Genomic DNA, 20,340 nt, shown 5'->3' on the forward strand with positions numbered 1-20,340 from the left:
TGTATAAAATATTTACAATAAACTGCACAATGGAGGGATACATAGTAGATCATAGGTCATGGTTGGCTTGATTGAAGAAGTTATTCAATAATAACACTTCATGGTAAAATGTAATATAATGTATTTTATTGAACACCGTTGTCAGTTATAAATAGAACTTGTATGGCACATCGTTGCCATCACTACTCAAAGCATTATATGGTTAACTATAGTAACCCTACCAATTCACGTAATTATGCTCATTTATTCATATATTTTAACACCAAACACATAATTTGTGTCTTTTACACGTACTAATGGCCAGTAACAATCACATTGCACTTAGAGACAACGGAGGTAAAATATTATCCATCAGAAGCATAAGCGGTAAGTCGCCGTCATGTAATGGGTCTGCTAAACGGACGCGAAAGGTATGTTCGTTCGGACCTAAAGGTTCGGCAACCGTGAAGTTTGGTAGCGCGGTTACCAAGTGCTCCAAAGGCGCAAACGCTAAGTTACCGTTCTGCAAGTTTCGTCGACAAAGCGGCAAAAACTCGGTGGGCACAGTAGACCAAGCGATCCGCGAGAGAAAAATATTTACCTCAGTGGCTAAAATGCCAGCCGAGATTCAGACGATGTTGATCGAAAATGGCTGGATCGGCAAAATTACTGTAGACGGCAACTATTTCCGACGAGGCGGTAAGTACCTACCTACCACCCACTGAACTGAATAGTTATTATGATTGGATATAATCTTACATATGTACCTATTTTAAATTTGATCAAAATCACACAAGTGTGTTAAAAAATATCTGTGAAACTAACATTTAATTGAGTTTAAGAAGGGTAAACCCAAGGGCATTTAATTATTGTCATTTGTCAAGGGAAATGTCGTGCAGGATCAGTTCATTACCAACGTAATAGACGAGAGAAAAATAGTAGTAGGTTAGATTATTAATTTAGATTATTAATTACCTAGTTAGATAGGTCTTTTATATATTTTAATCGACATTTAACCTGCAAATACATATTATATTTTTTTTTTTTTACTATTATATTTAAATTTTAACAATAATCTATCTATTATTATTATTATTGTTTATTATTTTACTTATACCTGTATAGATATACATAAAAATGGACCCTATTCAATTTGAAAATTTGTAGAATAATGTTATTGCATGTATCATTTTTTTAAATTAAAAAAAGTATATCACGGAAAAGGATTTTATTCATAAATTTAGTCGGATAAAGTTGCGGTTGTGAGAAAAATGTGTGGTAGTGATGAAATGACAGTGACGTCATCTGTCCAGCAAAAAAGAAACTAAAGAATTATATACATGATTTGTAACCAATAGCAACTATTTTAGATGATTTGATAATTTAGTAAAAATGCAAGATGGTATTCCTAAAATCCTAACACTAATTTTTCGATTGTTGCCAGACAAAGGATATTAGATAGGAATATAGGATAGCTTGAGACTTGTGATGTTGTATAATTTAAATACGACTAGGTATAACTTTGATGTTTACGAACTCACCTCGGGGTCGGGAAGTCTGATAATAATATAATCTACTACTCGTATATAAGCCCAAGCGAGTCTCACGGGCAACGCCGGGTGGAATGCCATTAAAATAAAATATAAGTAATATGATTTACACTTAAAAACACATTTATCCAGTCACAATTTTTTGTAAGCAAGGCCAGAGCCCAGAGGAGGCAGATAGTAAATCATAGATTTTCAGCTATGATCTTACGACGTTCCCAATATGGGCTATATGAATAGGTAATAGTATTAAGTAGCTACCTGTATTAATAAATTAATAAAATATATTTAAACTATTATAATAATTCTTATTATTAACTACCTATTAAAATTTTTATAAAAACTTATAAATGAAATAATATATTTCTTTTTACTATGGTGGATATATCAATTTGTTTTTTAAATTTAAGCTTTTGATTTAATTGAGTTTTTCTACGATTTTTGGGAAAATTGTATGTTATGTAGCTAGTAGTAACTTCCATACAAATTAATTGAATTTGATTAATTTTAATAATTTTATACATTTGCAATATATTTGATTCTGAAAATACAATATGCCTGTTTAAAAATATTTATTTTATTTTATTGATGTAACTTAAAAGTAATAACCGTAGACATATGAAATTTTTACCAAATATTTAACTGAGCTTTTTCAATATATGGTAACATTTTTGAAATAATTTGGCTTTTTGTGCTATTTATAGGTATGAGAATCTTTTTAGAAATAATTTTCGATAAAAATGTTTTCACTTGGTAAAATAACTTGAAAATTCAATGCTAGTATCTTCATAAAAATGATTTTTATAGATGATGTTCAAAAATAAAGGTTTTAGGTACATTGATAATAAGTGGATGTTTTTAACACTTTGCTAATACATTTCATTTAACATTCCAATTTGGCATGTGTGTGCTAATTTTGACTTTGATCTTTGCTCTAGTATTTTGTTACGGATCAGGATAGAGAAACCATATTCTCTAAAATATCAAAAGTATTTGTTACTCATGTGATGATGCCCATAGGTAGGTACAATAATTATTATAATTCCTCATTCGATGTCGGTGTAAGGGGTGCTTTATAAAGTGTGATTTTTCATTTTAATATTTACATAAATCGTTTTGAATCCTATATTTAGGTTCCACCGTAATATTATCATTACACAGTAACACCGAGCGCGTCAAGGCGGTTGTCAAGCTTTACGAGTCCGGTCTGGTATGGATAGACGAGCACAGTGGCGGCGTCAACTGGATGACGCTAGACCCGGAAGTCGTGGTCAACCGGTTCCCGAGAAACGCGAACGCAGCGTTGAAATTGTGTGGCCACGCTCTGGCTGGGAAATCCGAATTTAACATCCACTACCCGAGGGCATACTCGACAAGCACCGACGGGATATACGTGGCCGACTTCGTTGCAGACTACTCTTTAACCGCTTGCGTGTCGTTACTGCGTGCATTCGTGGACGGCGGTCACCGTGCTATGTGCGCCAAAAACGGTCAAGTGAGTACACACTACACAGTACCTATAGGTACTCGAAAATATTTATTATTATTTTGTTCTATATCGAGGTAGTATGATCATCATTTTCGGATTCCAATTTAGTAGGTTAGTAATATATTGTGAGGAAGGACGGAAGGGAGCATTTTAATTTTCAGTCACCCGACGTTTGTGAAACAAGCCGCCGGTCCTGGACCAATTCGTCAAAGACTGAAATTACCACCCCGCACGAGCCAAACATACCATTTCTAACGCATCTGTTTCATATAGTATATACAACAGCATGAGAGTACATTTTTCTTTAACGCCAATATTGATAATAGGAATACAAGGATTACATTTTAAGCTTTTTTTGACAGAGTGAAAAACATTTTGCAAACATTTATAAAAAATATATATAATAAAATTCGAAAACGGTATTTTGGGTAACTAATAGGTTACCAAACAATATGTTCGTATTTTTTTCTAATTATTTTTCAAAAGTATTGAGATTTTCAATTTTGACCTACCAAAAGTTCGTTCTATATAGATTCAATTTTCAACCAGAAACCTCCTTCGAAGTTGCAGATGATCGCTTGATTCTACTAAAAAAGTGTCTTCACTCTTCAGACACAAAAATCACATATCACAGTAAAATCTATGAATCCATCGCTCCTCTCAGAATCTAATATTGAATTCATTTGTATAAAAAATGTGTTTCTTACATAGTTATAGTCATCTTAAGTGTGAGATGTGGCTTTGTAAATTTTTCGTATATTAATTTTTACCTCCAATTTGTTTGAAACGTTTTGACAATAGGTATATTTTTCTATCTCATATAATATCACAGGCTCCTCTTTCGGCACTCCACTTCGCCGCGATTAAATGCCACCAATATTTAACGAACGGCAGGTCGCTTGGGGCGACAACGTTTCCGGGCAAGGGAGATGGCTGGGAAACGTTTTTTGAACACTACTACATGATTGTACACGACGGGAAGAAGTTTACTGTGCTGGGGACGGGTGACGATGTGGATGCTGCGCTGTGCTATCTGTCTGCGTCTAGTAAACTGATCGTGAACCAGATGACGGCAGCGAGGCCACAGACAGCGATGGACGGCTACGAGAACATTTGGATAGTCAAGGATACGGCGGGCCACCGTCACCGGCCGGTGATGTTGAACAAGATCAGTGACGTGCTGGACCGTTGCGCGAGAGCGGGTGACAACGACTACATCGTGCAGAAGTACATCGAGACGCCGCTACTGCGTGACAACGTCAAGTCGGACGTACACACGTGGATTGTGACATCGACGCTTGACGGCAGGCTGACGGTGTGGTTGCACCGTATGTGCGCCCTGCAACCTTACCCGCACGGATTCTCACTGTACCAGAACTCCGACAGGTCCGGACACTACAACCGACTCAAGTCGGGGAAGCTGCACGGGATGGTGCGGTCGACGGCGCTGATTTGCAGCCTCAAGCAGCTCGGGGCAAAAATGCGGCGAGGTACAAAAATTGACAAGGTGCAGCAACAGCAGAAGCAGCAACTGGTCAACGACAAAGTAGAAGACGGCGAAGGCGGCAACGACGTCTACACGGCGGTCAGGAGATCCGTGGTGTCAGCGGTAACTGCGGCCGTGGCATCTGGTTCTCTCAACCTGCGATCCAACTGTTTGGAACTTTTCCGCGGTACGTTTGTGTTGGGCGATGACTTGAGGCCGTGGTTGATAGACATCGTGTCGGACGACCCGTGCCTGGCAGCCGACTGCGCCGAACACGACCGGGTGGCGCCTGCAGCTAAACGCGTGGCCCAGAGCGTAGTACAGGGCGTGGGCTTGATGCTGCTCAATAGAGGCCGTGGTTGGGCTACCCGGATTGGCATGTTCGACATGGTGCATGAGTGTCCGATGCCCGAAGGCGCCGGATCGTACACTCCGCGACAGTTCACCAAGTCCAAGTCACTAGCCAGCAGGACCCACCGGCCACGCTTGACGACCACGCGTGCCTCACGCAGCGACCACGTGGAACTTGACCATCACTGGTGGAGTGACGATAACATCCACACGTACGTTGAGATGATTAGCGCGGACGACGTGCAGGATAAACAGCTAACACCTTTGGCGACCGATCTGCTGACGGCAATGGCGGCAGCGACAGCGGCGGCAACAGCGGACGATGATGATCCGATTGCCAGGTCGACCGAAAAACAAGGTCTTTGCGACCCATACGACAGCCATCGGTGTTTAAAGCTGTTGGACAAGCGCAAGACGAAAATCGTGTCCGTTCAAACGATTTGCAAGACAATAATACGCCGAAATCGCAATAATAAGAAACGTAACGTGTGATGACTGACGAATTTCGGTGCTAGCTGCGTATAATATAAATGAATATATATACAAGGCATTATTAATAGATGGTATCATATGACTCACCATAACAATGTAGAGCGGTCAATTTAAGGTCCTACTCATAATTTTTCAACAAGTACCAAGTATTTTGATAATATTATTTATTAGATAATATAATTGTACGCACCAATAATGCACCATTGCAGAATGCAACAAAGCATTTTTGTTTTTTACTCTTTACAATTTTTAGTTATCTTTACCATTTTTTTAGTTTTAGATTCTGCAGGGTGAAGTGATATGATAAGTAGCACAAAGAGCAGAAATATTCAAAATTATTTCATTTCTAGTAAATGCATTTGGTGAAACTTTGAGTCCCCACAGTTTAATATTCATTTTGAGGAAAAAAATAAATGTAACCAAAAACTAAGTTTTCCCAAATTGCTGTATTGTTTTTCCCAATAGTTGGGAAATCACGGGAAAAATTTGATTTTTGACCCCAAAATACCAACTCTATAGCCTTGTTATTACAAGAGACCCCCATAAAAACTGAAGTACGAACATTTTCTACTATAACTGTTTGACAAATATTTTTGAACTTTCATCAACTAAAATAAATTGGAAATATATGTGACCCTCTGATTGAATATTGGTAATCATGTATTGACGTATTTTGGAGGTACTGGTGGATAACATGGGAAGAATTTGGCACATTTTTACTTTACGTAGCACCCCTTTTTTGTCAATTTTTTTGTGGAACTCGTTATATTTTGAGTGAAAAAAATATTGGTGAAACCAGAATTTGGCTTATAACTTAGTTTTGGAGTTATAACAAATCGAAAGAAGTAAATTTGGTAAAAGAAAGCACCATCAAGGACACGGAAAGAAGGGCAATGTGGTGTTCGGAGGTTACGAACGAGAGACCGGAAATTGTTTCATGGTTCCGGTGCAGGAAAATCGTACCGCCGACACACTATTGAAAATGATTAAAGAATGGGGGAAACCGGGAACTTTGATTATTTCTGATTGTTGGAAGGTATTTTTAGTTAACTTCTAAAAATATATAGGTACACTTTTACTCATCTTTTTAATTGTAGGCGTACAATACTTTAAATAATGAGGATTACATTCAATTTACGGTATATCATAACCTCCATTTTAAGGATCCAAAGACTGGAGTCTATTTTAGCATCATGGAGAGTTTGTGAATCGATATCCCAATATTATAGAAAAAATATTTTTAAGCGGAATATTTGGCAAAGTTAGCGTTCTTAAAAAATGTCGGGTATTTAATTTAGATGCCACAGTGAAATTTTTTAGGCAAGCCGGAATATTTTATGGCGATAGCAGCATACACGAGTTCGATGATAATGAAAGCAGCGGTAACGACGATAACGGCATAACGCTAGTGGCGGTGATGACAATGAGAACGACAGCAGAAACAATGACGACGCAATGCACCTTGTTATTCTTTGTTTTTATAACAAAATAAATATATGATTTTTTAAATTTTATTAATGAGTAATTATTACCATGTTGTTCTGTAGAAACGAAAAAATAAATAAATAAACTGTCACAAATAGTAAATCTCTGTTGTTTAAGCAAAACTGTAAAAACAACTAACTTCAAATGGCTATTACTTTGTAACTATTGATCTGCAACAATTTTCGTTTGCCTCATATTTTTCAGTGTTCAAAAATCAAAAATACATAAGTTGAAAAAAATTTCTAAAATGTAGGGTACCCAGCAAAGAAGAAATATTCCCACTCATGTAGGTGTTCTCAGGTATTTTTAATTTTTTTTATAAAAATACATTTTTATAGCATTATGCCATTTTACTTAATTTTAACTATAGGTACGGCAGGTGCCAATGCGTAAGACTCTAAATATTTTTAAAAAATAACTTGATACTTTATTATTACTATTACAGTGATAATATAATTACTATTTTAATGCGTGCGCGGTGCGCGGGAAAACTGAAAATTGAAACTAGCTTCAAATAACTGATACTTAATTGGTAGGTTCTTAATCATTAGGAATTATATAATATTTATTAAAAAGGTTACTATAGTAACAAAGTCACATACTTACATGGGTATTCAATGTACAGTACCCTACTACCCTGGTTACTACCTATACCTATTACGTTCCAATAAAAAAAAAAAAAAAAACCGTCTGCCGTGACGTAGGTATCAGCTCTCCCCGTCCGTCGGTCCGTGCGACGTGGCTGCACTGGGCGCTTGCATATCCCGTCCGTCACGACGAATAAAAACTTATCTCGAAAAGTCGAAACATTACCACTGCTACTGCACCAACTTCTATAGTTGTATGTACGTGATATTATCATACTTATATGACCACCGTATTGTGATCCACACACATAACATTATTGTATATGTACATAGAATATACGTATGTACATAATACGCACGCACCGTTTATTATACATATTTATTATATTATATTATAAAATATTGTGTGTACGTACGTAATAATAATAATAATAATAATATAGTATTATATCTGCGATATTGTGAATAATTATTGTGATATTGACCGCCGTCGGCTTGTGGGTGTTTTTTTCGATTTATTATTTTCGTTTTTTTTTTTTTTTTTTTTTTCATTGTAACGTCTATCGTGTGTGTGTCGATTGATAAGTAAAAAAAAAAATTAAAATCAAATCGTGTGCAACTGTTTTGTCGCGTCGCACTCGGGAATCATCGACCGGAGACCCGCGTACGAATTGTTGGTCGTGTGCGTTTTCGGAATAGCCAGCCATGCCCACGACGATGATATTGTCTGCCGATTGAGATAGAGCACGGCGGAAGACAGAGTCTGTTTTTCTGCTGTTGGGCGGTGGACTCCGTCAGCACGTCATCCTCATCCAGACGCTCACCTTCGCGTGCCGTCCGCCGACGACGGTTTTTTTTTGGTACGCGGGCGGCAGTCCAGTCGTCCAGAGATTAGTCCGTCCACCGACGACGAAACTCAAAAATGGTGAGTGCCGCCCTCCGTTCTGGTGATAAACTGCTGTTTGTTCACCGCGGCTACTCCCCCAGTAACATCTTAGTTTGTGTCAGTCGTCAGGCTGTGTGTTTGATTGCTTCCAAATATTATTGTTATTTGTTACAATCTTTTTACACGTTTAGCTGATTTTTAATGCATTTACCACCTACCGGTGGGCCTTGACACACACAATTGTTGTTCAAGTGTCATTAATAATAGGATTTTGTTCATAGGTAGATTCATACCCAGTTATTTTCCAAATTGTCATTAAACATTCACTACCTGCTGCTATCCTGCATGTTAACATAATATTATCAATCACAGTTGATTTAGAAATTAGACTATGTTACTTCAGCAGAATATTCAATTAAAACTAATTGGGTGATTTTATCAGTACCTACGTGCTTATTTTTAAATTCTAATATGCATTTTTTCAAGATAAGTCATAGACTCATTCTACCTATGGTATTTAAATAGTATTATGGTTAAATCTAATTAAATGTTATTAAGAAAGTATCTAATCTAAATCAATTTTAATTGAACAAAATACCTACCCAATTTTCTTATTTTATAAATTCACAATACCTATTTTATAATTGTATGGTTAGAAATATTTATATCACTCAATTGTTTCTGAGCTAACACATAGCATGTTATATACACATTTTGATTTTAGGATCTTTAGAGCAGTATCACTTAGTAGAAATCGATAGTTTTATTTTTTATTACTACAGTGAATATTATAACAAGAATAGAAAAACTTTAATATCTTGTTAGTTGCCTATAATCGGTAAACAAATATTAACCTATATTGAGCAAAAATTGAATTTCTTGCGTTAAAATTATGTATTTAATAATAACATGCTTAGGTACATGTATTTATTCAAATTACCTATCCCCACGCAGTATTAAATCAAAAAAAAAAAAAAAAAACCGAGGTAGGTATATTTGAGTTAGCTATTTTAGAGTAAATGCATTACCCTTATCTCAGCTATTTTAAATTATTATAGATAATTGGCAGTTTCATTTAATTCATTTGTGGTAAATATTGAAAAATATAACTTCTAATATGTCCTACCTATTCTTGTATTTTTTTAATATATAATACATCCCCACAATTTGTAATATATATTGTATTTTCATGTTTAATAAGACTTAATATTATAAAAAATCTCTTGTAGATTAAGGGCGGGCGCACCTCAATTTAATGAAAAAAAAATTGCCACAACCCATCGCATTCTCAGTACAATAACCTGGCCTCCTGTTTCGCACTACGTTGATGTGCGCTTGGCCTAACTGTTCCTTTTCTAACCTTCAAAAATAATTATTTAAACTTAATTTTGTACCTCAATTATCATCATTATCATTATTGTTGCCTTAAAATTGGTCAACTATTTTATTTAATACATCTTATAAAAAACTAATGTTGTTTCATCAATTGTTTTCATTATGTATAAGTTTAAATTTCCAAAATTAATCTATTGTAATAATTTATAATTTATGGAATGAAACTTTTTTTTAAATATAGTTGTTTCTAATATGCATTAACATGAATGTTACAGACGTTTTTTGGTCTTGGACAAACTGCGGAGTTGGAAATAGTCTTAGATCGACCGGATGGAAAAAAGAAACTAGATGAAAGCAGTAAAAAAGATCAAAGTTTAATATACTATGACGGAGAAACTGTATCTGGAAGAGTAATACACTTAATATTTTTATTTTACTTAAATACTTATTTTGAAATATTTTAAAAATTTTAGGTAACTTACTATAATTGTTAAACAACTTATGATTTGAAGTTAAAGGGATTCGATCCGGCTGTGTTTTCTATTAAAATAGACCTGTCTAATAATATAAAATATCATGTTCCTTCCACATACATACTCAATATGACTCTTAGGGGTCTATTATTCCAGCTAAAAAACTACAAATATTTATTATTACCTTGACAATAATTTCCTATTATCTATACAATATAATATTTTTTCAAAATTATAAAAATATATATTTCTGTTCCAACCTATTGCGGCTTCTTATAAAATTAGACAGAAATCTATACCTTGCCTTCCACCCTCCCCCTTCCCATATTTCCATTGAATTAATGTTTGCTATTTAATATATAATTATACAAATGAAGAATTTAACCGTTATATTATTCTCATTAAAAATAATTTTATTGACTTGTATTGAGAAAAAAATTGTATTATTTATAGGTTAATGTAATACTAAAAAAGTCAAGCAGTCGTTTGGAACACCAGGGTATTAAAGTTGAATTCATAGGCCAAATAGAAATGTACTATGATCGGGGTAACCATCATGAGTTTACATCACTAGTCAAGGAACTGGCCAGGCCTGGAGAAATGTTGCAGAATACTTCATATAATTTTGAATTTTTAAATGTAGAAAAACCATATGAGACATATACTGGCTCTAATGTGAGGCTGAGGTATAGTGAATAGTTAAACAAACAATTGATTTATTGTTAATAAATGTATAATATTAAGGTTTTTATATAGGTTATAAATAATTTTGTACTTTTTTTAGATACTTTTTGAGGGTTACCGTCATACGAAGAATCTATGATATAGTTAAAGAAATGGATATTATAGTTCATACATTATCATCTTATCCTGATATGAATAATAGTATAAAAATGGAAGTAGGAATTGAAGATTGTTTACATATTGAGTTTGAATACAATAAGTGCAAGTGTGTGAATTTACCAATTACTTAAAAGTTATTTTAATTTATTAATACCTAACCTATATGTGTAAATTTTTTTAGATATCACTTGAAAGATGTAATTGTGGGTAAAATTTACTTTCTACTTGTACGAATAAAGATAAAACACATGGAAATTGCTATCATTAAAAGAGAAACTACTGGATCTGGTTAGATTCATTATGTTATATAAGTTTTATTATTCAAGTAAAATATATTTGAAATTTTTGAATTAGTTAATAAAATATATATTTAATTGTTTAGGTCCCAATACATTTAATGAAAACGAAACTATAGCCAAGTATGAAATAATGGATGGAGCACCTGTTAGAGGAGAAAGTATTCCTATTAGAGTATTTCTTGCTGGTTATGATCTCACACCTACTATGAGAGATGTAAACAAGAGGTTTTCAGTGAGATACTTTTTAAATCTTGTTTTAATGGATGAAGAAGATAGACGCTATTTTAAGCAACAAGTATGTTATAACTTATTTTATTTATAATTTAATACACAAATTATTGATACATATTTAAAATAATTAAAACTAATAACAATAATGTTTATTCGACTAGACAATTCATAAATTATTGATATATATTTTAGATTTTTATCAAAGCGATAAATGTATTGTTTTCAATACATAATAATCGTAAAGACATGAAATTTTTTGTTGATATGTTTTATGAATTTTTATAATTTAATTAAATTGTATTATCAATAAATTGTCTACATAAATGTTAATGAAATTATAATTTAGATTAGATAAAATGTATAAAAAATTATTGATTGTTAATAGGCTTATAATTAAGGATGGTTCTAACCTAAGATTAAGTGAACTTGAACAGAATTTTGAAACTGTTCAAATTCTAACTCAATGCTTCTTCAAACTTTTGAACTTATAAAAAAATTAAACCTATTGGTTTATCACTTAATCAGAGATCATTATAATAATGAGGTTTTCAAAAATTAACGGTGCCTGCACACACAGAAAAAAAATTGTCTCGAACAATATAAATTATGCTTGATAAACTATTTGAACTATTCTAGATGTTCGAGTTCGAATTTGAACTAACATTTTTCTTGAACTTCAAACAATTCAAAATTCTTCAAGTTTAAGGTGTTCATAACCCAGCCTTACTTATAATACTTACCTCATTTAATTGTTAATTATTTAATAGTCAGTAAATAATGAGTAATTCCAAAATTATGTAGTATAGAATTTAGTTGGAGAGTAAATTTTTATACTTTTAAATTTCATATTTTCGGATCACTGTTATTAAATATCAAATCATAAATGGAAGCTTTTTGTAAATTTATACTTCTTTATATTATTTAAATGCTTTTAAATAGCTTAAATTACAAATTGTCACTTAAAGTACACAATAATTTATATTTATTATTTCCATAATCCCAAGGATTTAAAAAAAAAATCCTTTGTGACTGAATTAAGTAAAGCTGAAAAATAAATTAATTTACAGGAAATAACATTATGGAGGAAAGGAGAAAAACATTTAAAAGGAATGCAAAATCGTAATGAACCTTCTCATTTAGTCTCTGGTAAAGACGGACCTAAAGGAAGTGAAGCTCCACGAACTACAACTCAATCAGTTCAACCATCTGGTTCACTTGACAATACTGACTCGGAAAATGATCATAACCATTCCCCAATGAATGAAGGCGATGATGAACAAATACGTTCATCAATTGAGGATAGTACTAGTGAATAATATGAAATAGTAATAATATTGTTTTAAATGTCTACAAAATGCCATTAATTTTGATTCCGAATTTCTTTAGAAAAATAAAAGTAACCAGTTATTTTAAACTTAAAAATAATAGTGTATTATGCCTAGTCCTAATTATTGAAAAATGTATTAATTATACCTATGTTAACAGGTTAACCACTTAAATTTTTTTTTACATAATATAAAATTGTACTATACATTAATATATAAACAATTTATCACTTGTTAAATACTTTATGTTATACAAAGCGGCAAATTTTTATACTCTGCAAATGATATAGTTGTTATATACAGAGTGGGCTACTGTATTTTCCTGTTTTCCCATGTTTGCTGTAAGGGAGAACACAGTGGCTAACTCTATATAATACCAAAAATTAATATTTATCTACATAAATATATTAATTTATATATTTTTATACACAGGTTATTTATCTGTTGATTTCGTAGAATTTCTATAGGTACCTTAATTATTGTTATTGTGATTTATTGTTTAAAAATGTAATTGATTTAATTTATAGTAAACACTTATATTTGTTTTATTTTAATCAAATTCAAATACTACTGAAAAATATATATTCTTGTATTTTATGAAATGTATATAAAATCATTGAATACATTATTATTATTTATTATAATTATAATCTCCCAATCTTATTTGGGTTCATGCATCAGCGGATAATGTAAACAAATTACCTTAGCCAACTATTAAAATAGCCATGTTTACAAGACGTGTATTTTTTTAAAAAATTATGTATTGTATTTATTATGAACTATGTCATTTTAATCATATAGTAAATGTATCATATATGTATTTATAAATAAATTTATTTATCAGTTTTTAACGTTTCTATTAAAAAAAAAAAAAAACAAATAATTAAATTTGTAGATGTGTAATTTTATAGTATATTTTATATTTCTTCACAAAATTAATGACATTATAATACTACTAGTTACTATTATCCAATGCCATACACTTAATAGTTATTAGTGAATAATCTATTTCGGTATATGCTCAATACTCTATTATTTGAAATACTTCATAAATTTGGTAAACAAATTATTTTTGGCTTAAATATGTTTTGTCCGGTGTACTGTTTAAGCTTATTTCTTCAAATCCAAACAATCAACTAAGAAAAATTAAAAAAATTATTTTACCGTGAAATCTGTATTAACAAACACCACCCTTAATAGACAAATTAATTAGGTCCCTGCTTATAGATTTGCATGTTCATATTATATTAATAAAATTAAGTTTATAGGTACACTATATAGAATGATTTACCAAGCACATACACTTCTATTTTTTAATTAACTAATTACATATTTATTTAAATTCTGATCTTTCGGATTCTTCAATACCTCAAACTTAAAGGTGTTCAAAAATGCTTATAGCTTACAAGTCTTCTAAACTGCTTGATTATTAGAGGCCAGAGCGATAATTTACTATTCAATTGTTGTCTTGTGCAGTGCCGAATAAACCACACTGGTACAAACAGTGCATTGCCCTGGGGCCTTGTTGCTTAGTATGACTGCTGAAGGGCCAGTAGTCCTATTGTCAAAATTTGAACTTTCAATGCTTATGCATTTTTAATATTTTTTAACTGATATTGAAACAATAAATCAGAGGCCTTGTATTAAATGTTCACGCTATTTGACCCAACAAATAAAATTGTATTGACATTTAAATAAAAAAAGACCAAAATTTTAAATTTGATAATGTCCGACAATAACTTAAAACAAGTCAAAATATACTTGATTAATCATATGAAATGATGAAATAAATATATGGTGTAAATTTCAAGTGCCTACAGTTATTTGTTTTTGAATTACAACAAAAAAGAAAATCGTAACATGATAATTCGAATGTTGTAGACAAATAAAATTTAATTTGACCGTCCAATCGATCCGTTTTTTTTATAAAGGTAGACAAACATATAAGGAATTTTATATTACATTTTTAAATGTTAGATGTAAAAATAAATTCTTTTATGTGTTCCTAAGCCTAACTCAAAATAATTTTCGTGACTCACTTCCCCAAACCATGATGATAGACACACAAAAAAAAAATATATAAAAGAACAAACATTGTAAAATCAATATATTATATATTCATCCCTCCGCTCATAATCTAAAACAGTTTCACCTATTCTGTGGTGAGATCTCTTTAACCTAGACTAAGTCTTACAAACTTACTCTTACTCAACTGACCACAGTAACGACTAGGTACTGGTAGAGAAAGTAAGTACGATATGTATAACTTGCTACCTTTTATAAAAGTGTTCTATCGTCACAAACACCTTAGTGTAAGCAGATTTGAGATGATAGGTGGGTACTCTAACAAAAGGTACAAGTATTTTGACAAAGAAAACAAAGAACACTTGATTCAAAATTTCAAACAAACTGAAATATAATAAAATCAATCTTACAATCAAAAACGAAAACGAAAAATTGAATATGGCCGGTCGCTAGCTACAAAATCACTTGCAAATCCATGACTGCTGCGGTCTTGTCGTACCTAATTGTCATCGCCTCGAGTAGGTAGTCATTGAATTTTTCTTGTCTCGACATTCGTTGACTTCTGTTTTGTATGAAATAATGATTTGTAGGTCATATGATATTTTAAGAACTATTTCTATGTACAACATAATAATATGTTATAAATTATTAAAGTGACACTTAAAACTATCACTCGGTCACCATAGCCACCCAGAAAATTCCGTTATAGACTCTAATAATTGTAGGAAAAAACCAATTGCGATCTGATAATCGACACACCTACATCGATCGCTAATCGCTGTAGAGTTTTGAGACCATCTACATCCATACTGAACTATATTTTCACTCATGCATTTAATACACCAAATTATTTAGGTACCTATACCTACAATATAGTATTCACCACCGGAAGCTGAGCAACTCACGAAAGACACGGCATTTGCAGTACCTACCTATATATATATATATATATATATGTACCTATTGCACAATAAGTATGTGGGTATAGGATCCTCCAGCGCAGTAGCCATCAAGTACTTACCTATACGTCACACCTAACCATCTAAAATCTAAATTTACCTATATATTTATCGACTTGGTACTTACGTATTATTACGCACGTTCAAAGTTAACGAACACGTATATACGAAGATACAAGAATTCACCTGTGCGGCCATCAATATGGGTTCGACAGACGTCACGGCTAGAGTCAGTGCGTTTGGCGACAAATGGGTGTCATTGACGTGTGACAGTGAATGGTTCGACATCGACAGTGGCCGGGTGCGTTGCCAGTACACGGTGGCCGATTACATGGCCGCGGTGGACGGGGCAGCGGTGATCGTCGTACCGGCCGCGTTCCATTACGCTTCGCAGATGGTAGCGCACGTCGTCTTGCCAGGCGGAGGCCGCGGACACGCCGAGATAACCGTCCGCCGGTGGGCCGTCCGGTGTACTCGACCGTACCGGTTCGCGTACGTCGATGGCCGCCACTACGATGTGATGGGCATCAGCGACGCGTTCACGTTCGTCCACTGCAGCGGTGGACCGTGCGACTGCGGGGCCGATTTCCGAATGGAACAGCCGACGGCCGTCGTGCAGGCCAATGACCATCTTACGGCCGACCACACGATGAGCGCGTTCGTTTCGGCATTGATGGACACCCGGTCCAGCGCCTGTTCACACTGTCCGGTCTGCAATGTGCCGTCCAATCATCGACAAGTGTTGGAGTACTTGACTACAAACATCGATCGGTTATCTGACATTCATTCGAGCATCGACAAGGATCGCATCAAGTACTCCAGAATACATAAAAATATATATCGGCGCACATATACCGAGGGGCTGCTACTATATTAATATATTATAAAGGTAGTAGGTAGGTACCTGAAAGTTAATAGTTGTACAGTTGTATGATGTTCGCAGGGTCTGAATTCTGGACCCCCTCTGGAGGTTTAAGAGCTTGGAACTTTAGATTCCACCAAAAGTGCATATTTCCCCAACTATAATCAATATCCGTTTCCGCTTAATGAGATAGGTATAATGTATCCAGTTCCACAATTATTTTTCCAATTCAAACTTATCCACCACAATAAAATTCAACACTATTAAAAATTGTTTTAAACATATGTCGTATATTAGTTACCTACTTTTTTAAATCATATTTTATTGTATATAATATTAAACATTTTTTATTAAGTAGGCGAGTGGGAATTTCTATGCTGTAGTGCTGTCAGTATAGGTGTCGAGTAGGTCTTTGTAATGGATGAATTAAATCTGAATTCAATGATATATTAATGAATACGAAAAACGATTCGGAGTGTCAGCGTAGAATATTTTATATTATATTGCTATTATAGGTTGAATTTAATTTTTCCAAAACAATTACATTTGCATACCCATTGGCTATTAATTATTATCATAAATTCATAAGTCAGTGATTTTTTGATTAAAATACGAACTACTTATGAGAAACTTTATTTAAATTTCCAATCATTGTAATACTATAAAAATTCGGCTTTTTTTTGTGTTTTTAATCAAGGTACCAAACAATCAATTTTAACCTTATTAGGTATTTTAATGTTAAATTTATTTTCGCACTTTACCTGTTTATTTGAAAAAGTACCGAGTTTTCAATTTTAACATTCCAAAAGTACCAACTAGATCCAATTTTCTTCCAGAATCCTCCACCAGAGTTGATGATTAGAGTACTTTTTATAGTCTCTTTAGACACAAATAAAAAGGTTGTCAAGTGGGTGTCGCTCTCCTGTAGTCTTGTATATATTGGTGTCGTGTACCTATTTTGTAACGAATGTCTTAAATTTGAATTAAATGATAAAAACCATTAAACACGAAAAAAAAAACACTAAAAATAATTTATTGTGAATTTACACTAAATTACACATATAATAACTTTTGGGGGACCTTGTATTACATTTTTAAATTGTTGTCCATACAGCCAAAAATTATTTTTTAAAAAAATAAAAAAAACAACAATTTTTCATGCTCAAAAACAAACAACAGTTGAAATATTTTGATAATTTTATCATGAATGAAAAATAGTCTTATAAACATTTGGTAAAAATGTAATGTATCTACCGTTTAATTTTCGAGTTAGGTATACATAACACCGGGGCATATCCCGACTATCCTCATGTGGCCACGACCATCTGTAAATTTATTGTAAGCCAACATTGAGCGTAGGGTATGAAAATATACATCAGTCTGGCTGATGAATGTATATCCCTGCCATAATAGTGCCATCAAAGTTTTTAAAAAAAGGTGCACCATAAAAACTTAATCGGGTTTGTAGAAAAAACTGATTCTATGTAAAAATCACTATTTACTTTAATTTTTGTTGGTTTTCTCGGGGCTTTTGAAACTACCAGGAATTTTTTGCTTTCAACCCCCAAAAGTACCAACTAGATTCCAGTTTTCAATAAAAAAAAATCAAAGCATATTGACTGCCAAAAAGGGGAGACCAACATATTTTTTTTAAATAAACATTCATTATTGTAAATTAAATTTTTTTTTTTTTTATTGACCTTAGCCAGGCGACTAAGGGCAATTAGCTGTTGTAGGGGTAGGTTGGTACGGTCGGTTGTTTTTATGATTTTTACGGTAGGTAGCAAACACGTGTATGTGTGGCAAGGTTTTTAACTACTATGAACCCGGGTGGTTTATTTTTAAAGAATTACTTTTGGGTTCTGACTGACTGATGATAAAGATAAATATTAAATAATCTTATCGTGCTGACGATGCTATTGTCTATCGCCCGTCTTTTAGTTTTTGTTGCAACAATTATTTCACTAACACAATAACACATAAAATAATTGCACTTATTTTAATCATTCTTTTCATACATATGCACAGTTTTGGTGATTTTTTTATAAGAATGGTGTGGAGCAGCCATGTAATTTTATATTTGCCATGATAAAAACTATCGATCGAGGTTTTAACTCTAATAACCACGGTGAGTGCACCCTAAAGATTTACGACTATGGGATAATGGTAAAAATTATATCGTTGCCTTCGACTCACTCTTAAAATATTTCAGCAGGTGTCCTATTATTTTTAAGTAAACTTCTAGAGTTTTTGAAGCATGTAATTCATAAAAATGTATAATAATACGTATATATAGCTATACAATAAATGCAAAAATTTTTTGTTAATTATATTATAAATCATTACCAAAATACCTGTAGTTGCGTTTTCGTAAAACCAGGTGCCTCCGTTAAATAACTAAATATACTTACAGGCAAACTGAATTTCTGAACTACTGTACTTCGTTATTGGAGTACCAACATATTAAAACAAAAATGTTGAATCAGGAAACGGAAAACTGTCGACGGTTTACGGACGATTTAGTATCAAGTCTGTTGAAATACCGCAAAGCTATTTTCAAGACTGGCATCCATACGATTTACGTAAAGATGGACGAAACTTCCGAAAGTGAACCTTCAGCAAATGAATATTTTATGGACTCAATTATTAATTCACAAAAACAAACGATTGTGAAGTTGACGTCAATATACAAAGAAATAACCATTATGATGAATACGATGCAGTTGTTTGCAAAAGTATTATAATCGTTTGCGTTGAAAAATAAGTTTATAATTAATAATTATTGATACTTAATATATATAAGTGAATTTGGAATTTAGTTCATTAGTCTTATAACTCTTATAACTTGAGTTCTTGCTTTTGTTATTGGAAATTTTGTTAAACTCCACACGGAAACCTTTTAATGGGCTCATTATAACGAATAGGTACTGGTGAAAATGTAGTAGCCTAGGTATAATATATCAGGGAAAAAAAGATAACCTGCTATGCACAAAAAATAGGCGTTTTAACACTTTTAACTTATAAGGAATTTATAATACACTGACCAAAATTGGTCGTACTGTTTTTGTTCATTTTTTTACTTCGATATATGCAGTAGAATCCGATGGTCAAAAATTATAATCCCTGTAAAGTATATTAGTATATTATATTTTCATGTCAGAGGTATTATAATTTTAAATTGTATGTATTTTTAAAATATCGTCAAACTGTTAACTTTCAACGCTTATAAACAATTTTAATTATGTATTTTCTTCTTTTAAACTGTCTTAGATCCGATTTAGTATACAAAATATCCATCTAAGATAAGTTTCCAAACAAATGAAACTATATACATTATATTATTATTGTCAATTTTTTTCAGTTGGATAGATTTTTAAATAGTGCAATGTGATCTACACTATATAGGACCACTTTTTCAAAACGCCTTTTCCGTAATCGAATACTTATTTTTTCTTGTAAATTCATCAATATACCTACTATATAAATTTTACAAGCTATACCTTTTATTCACATAAGGGGACTTGTTCGTCTTTGAGATCAACCTTTGTGTCCATATTTTTAAAAGGTCCCACCCCATATTTAGTTGTCTCACATTCACAAAAATTAAAAATATTAATTGTCTTATTGTATTAGTTGAAATTTTGAATAAATAAATATTTTATCTATGCGGTCTATGGTCTATTGAC

General features: G+C 32.7%; 3 protein-coding genes across 4 annotated transcripts; all 3 read left to right on the top strand.

Moving 5' to 3' along the window:
• Window positions 1-296: 296 nt before the first annotated feature.
• LOC111030576 (protein monoglycylase TTLL8-like) lies at window positions 297-5,344 on the top strand. Its single transcript, XM_022310130.1, has 3 exons — window positions 297-678; window positions 2,660-3,021; window positions 3,848-5,344. The coding sequence occupies exons 1-3, from the start codon at window positions 297-299 to the stop codon at window positions 5,342-5,344; spliced, it is 2,241 nt and encodes a 746-aa protein (XP_022165822.1).
• A 2,350-nt stretch (window positions 5,345-7,694) lies between these two features.
• Window positions 7,695-13,564, top strand: LOC111030578 (vacuolar protein sorting-associated protein 26B-like). Of its 2 annotated transcripts, XM_022310134.1 has the most exons (7): window positions 7,695-8,341; window positions 9,913-10,047; window positions 10,564-10,796; window positions 10,895-11,059; window positions 11,135-11,241; window positions 11,336-11,547; window positions 12,551-12,799. In XM_022310134.1, the coding sequence occupies exons 1-7, from the start codon at window positions 8,339-8,341 to the stop codon at window positions 12,797-12,799; spliced, it is 1,104 nt and encodes a 367-aa protein (XP_022165826.1). In that variant the 5' UTR covers window positions 7,695-8,338. The 2 variants fall into 2 exon arrangements, with proteins under 2 accessions (XP_022165826.1, XP_022165825.1); XM_022310133.1 differs by lacking the exon at window positions 7,695-8,341 and having other exon boundaries at window positions 9,904-10,047; window positions 12,551-13,564.
• Window positions 13,565-15,851: 2,287 nt separating this feature from the next.
• LOC111030589 lies at window positions 15,852-19,398 on the top strand. Its single transcript, XM_022310156.1, has 2 exons — window positions 15,852-16,605; window positions 19,068-19,398. Exons 1-2 carry the CDS (start codon window positions 15,995-15,997, stop codon window positions 19,396-19,398), a joined length of 942 nt encoding a protein of 313 aa, XP_022165848.1. The 5' UTR covers window positions 15,852-15,994.
• The last annotated feature ends 942 nt before the right edge of the window (window positions 19,399-20,340 follow it).

The sequence above is a fragment of the Myzus persicae genome, unplaced genomic scaffold (genome assembly GCF_001856785.1).
Source record: "Myzus persicae strain clone G006 unplaced genomic scaffold, MPER_G0061.0, whole genome shotgun sequence".
NCBI classification, from domain to species: domain Eukaryota; kingdom Metazoa; phylum Arthropoda; class Insecta; order Hemiptera; family Aphididae; genus Myzus; species Myzus persicae.

What these genes read in the sequence shown, in the direction of transcription:
- LOC111030589 (XM_022310156.1), top strand. Translation starts at nt 15,995, where the DNA reads ATGGGTTCGACAGACGTCACGGCTAGAGTCAGTGCGTTTGGCGACAAA. An exon ending in ATCGACAAGGATCGCATCAA is followed by an intron (nt 16,606 to 19,067) that starts GTACTCCAGAAT and finishes ATATACTTACAG; the next exon opens with GCAAACTGAATTTCTGAACT.
- LOC111030576 (XM_022310130.1), top strand. Translation starts at nt 297, where the DNA reads ATGGCCAGTAACAATCACATTGCACTTAGAGACAACGGAGGTAAAATA. An exon ending in CAACTATTTCCGACGAGGCG is followed by an intron (nt 679 to 2,659) that starts GTAAGTACCTAC and finishes TCCTATATTTAG; the next exon opens with GTTCCACCGTAATATTATCA. An exon ending in TGTGCGCCAAAAACGGTCAA is followed by an intron (nt 3,022 to 3,847) that starts GTGAGTACACAC and finishes ATAATATCACAG; the next exon opens with GCTCCTCTTTCGGCACTCCA.
- LOC111030578 (XM_022310133.1), top strand. Translation starts at nt 9,904, where the DNA reads ATGTTACAGACGTTTTTTGGTCTTGGACAAACTGCGGAGTTGGAAATA. An exon ending in TTTGAATACAATAAGTGCAA is followed by an intron (nt 11,060 to 11,134) that starts GTGTGTGAATTT and finishes AAATTTTTTTAG; the next exon opens with ATATCACTTGAAAGATGTAA. An exon ending in GACGCTATTTTAAGCAACAA is followed by an intron (nt 11,548 to 12,550) that starts GTATGTTATAAC and finishes ATTAATTTACAG; the next exon opens with GAAATAACATTATGGAGGAA.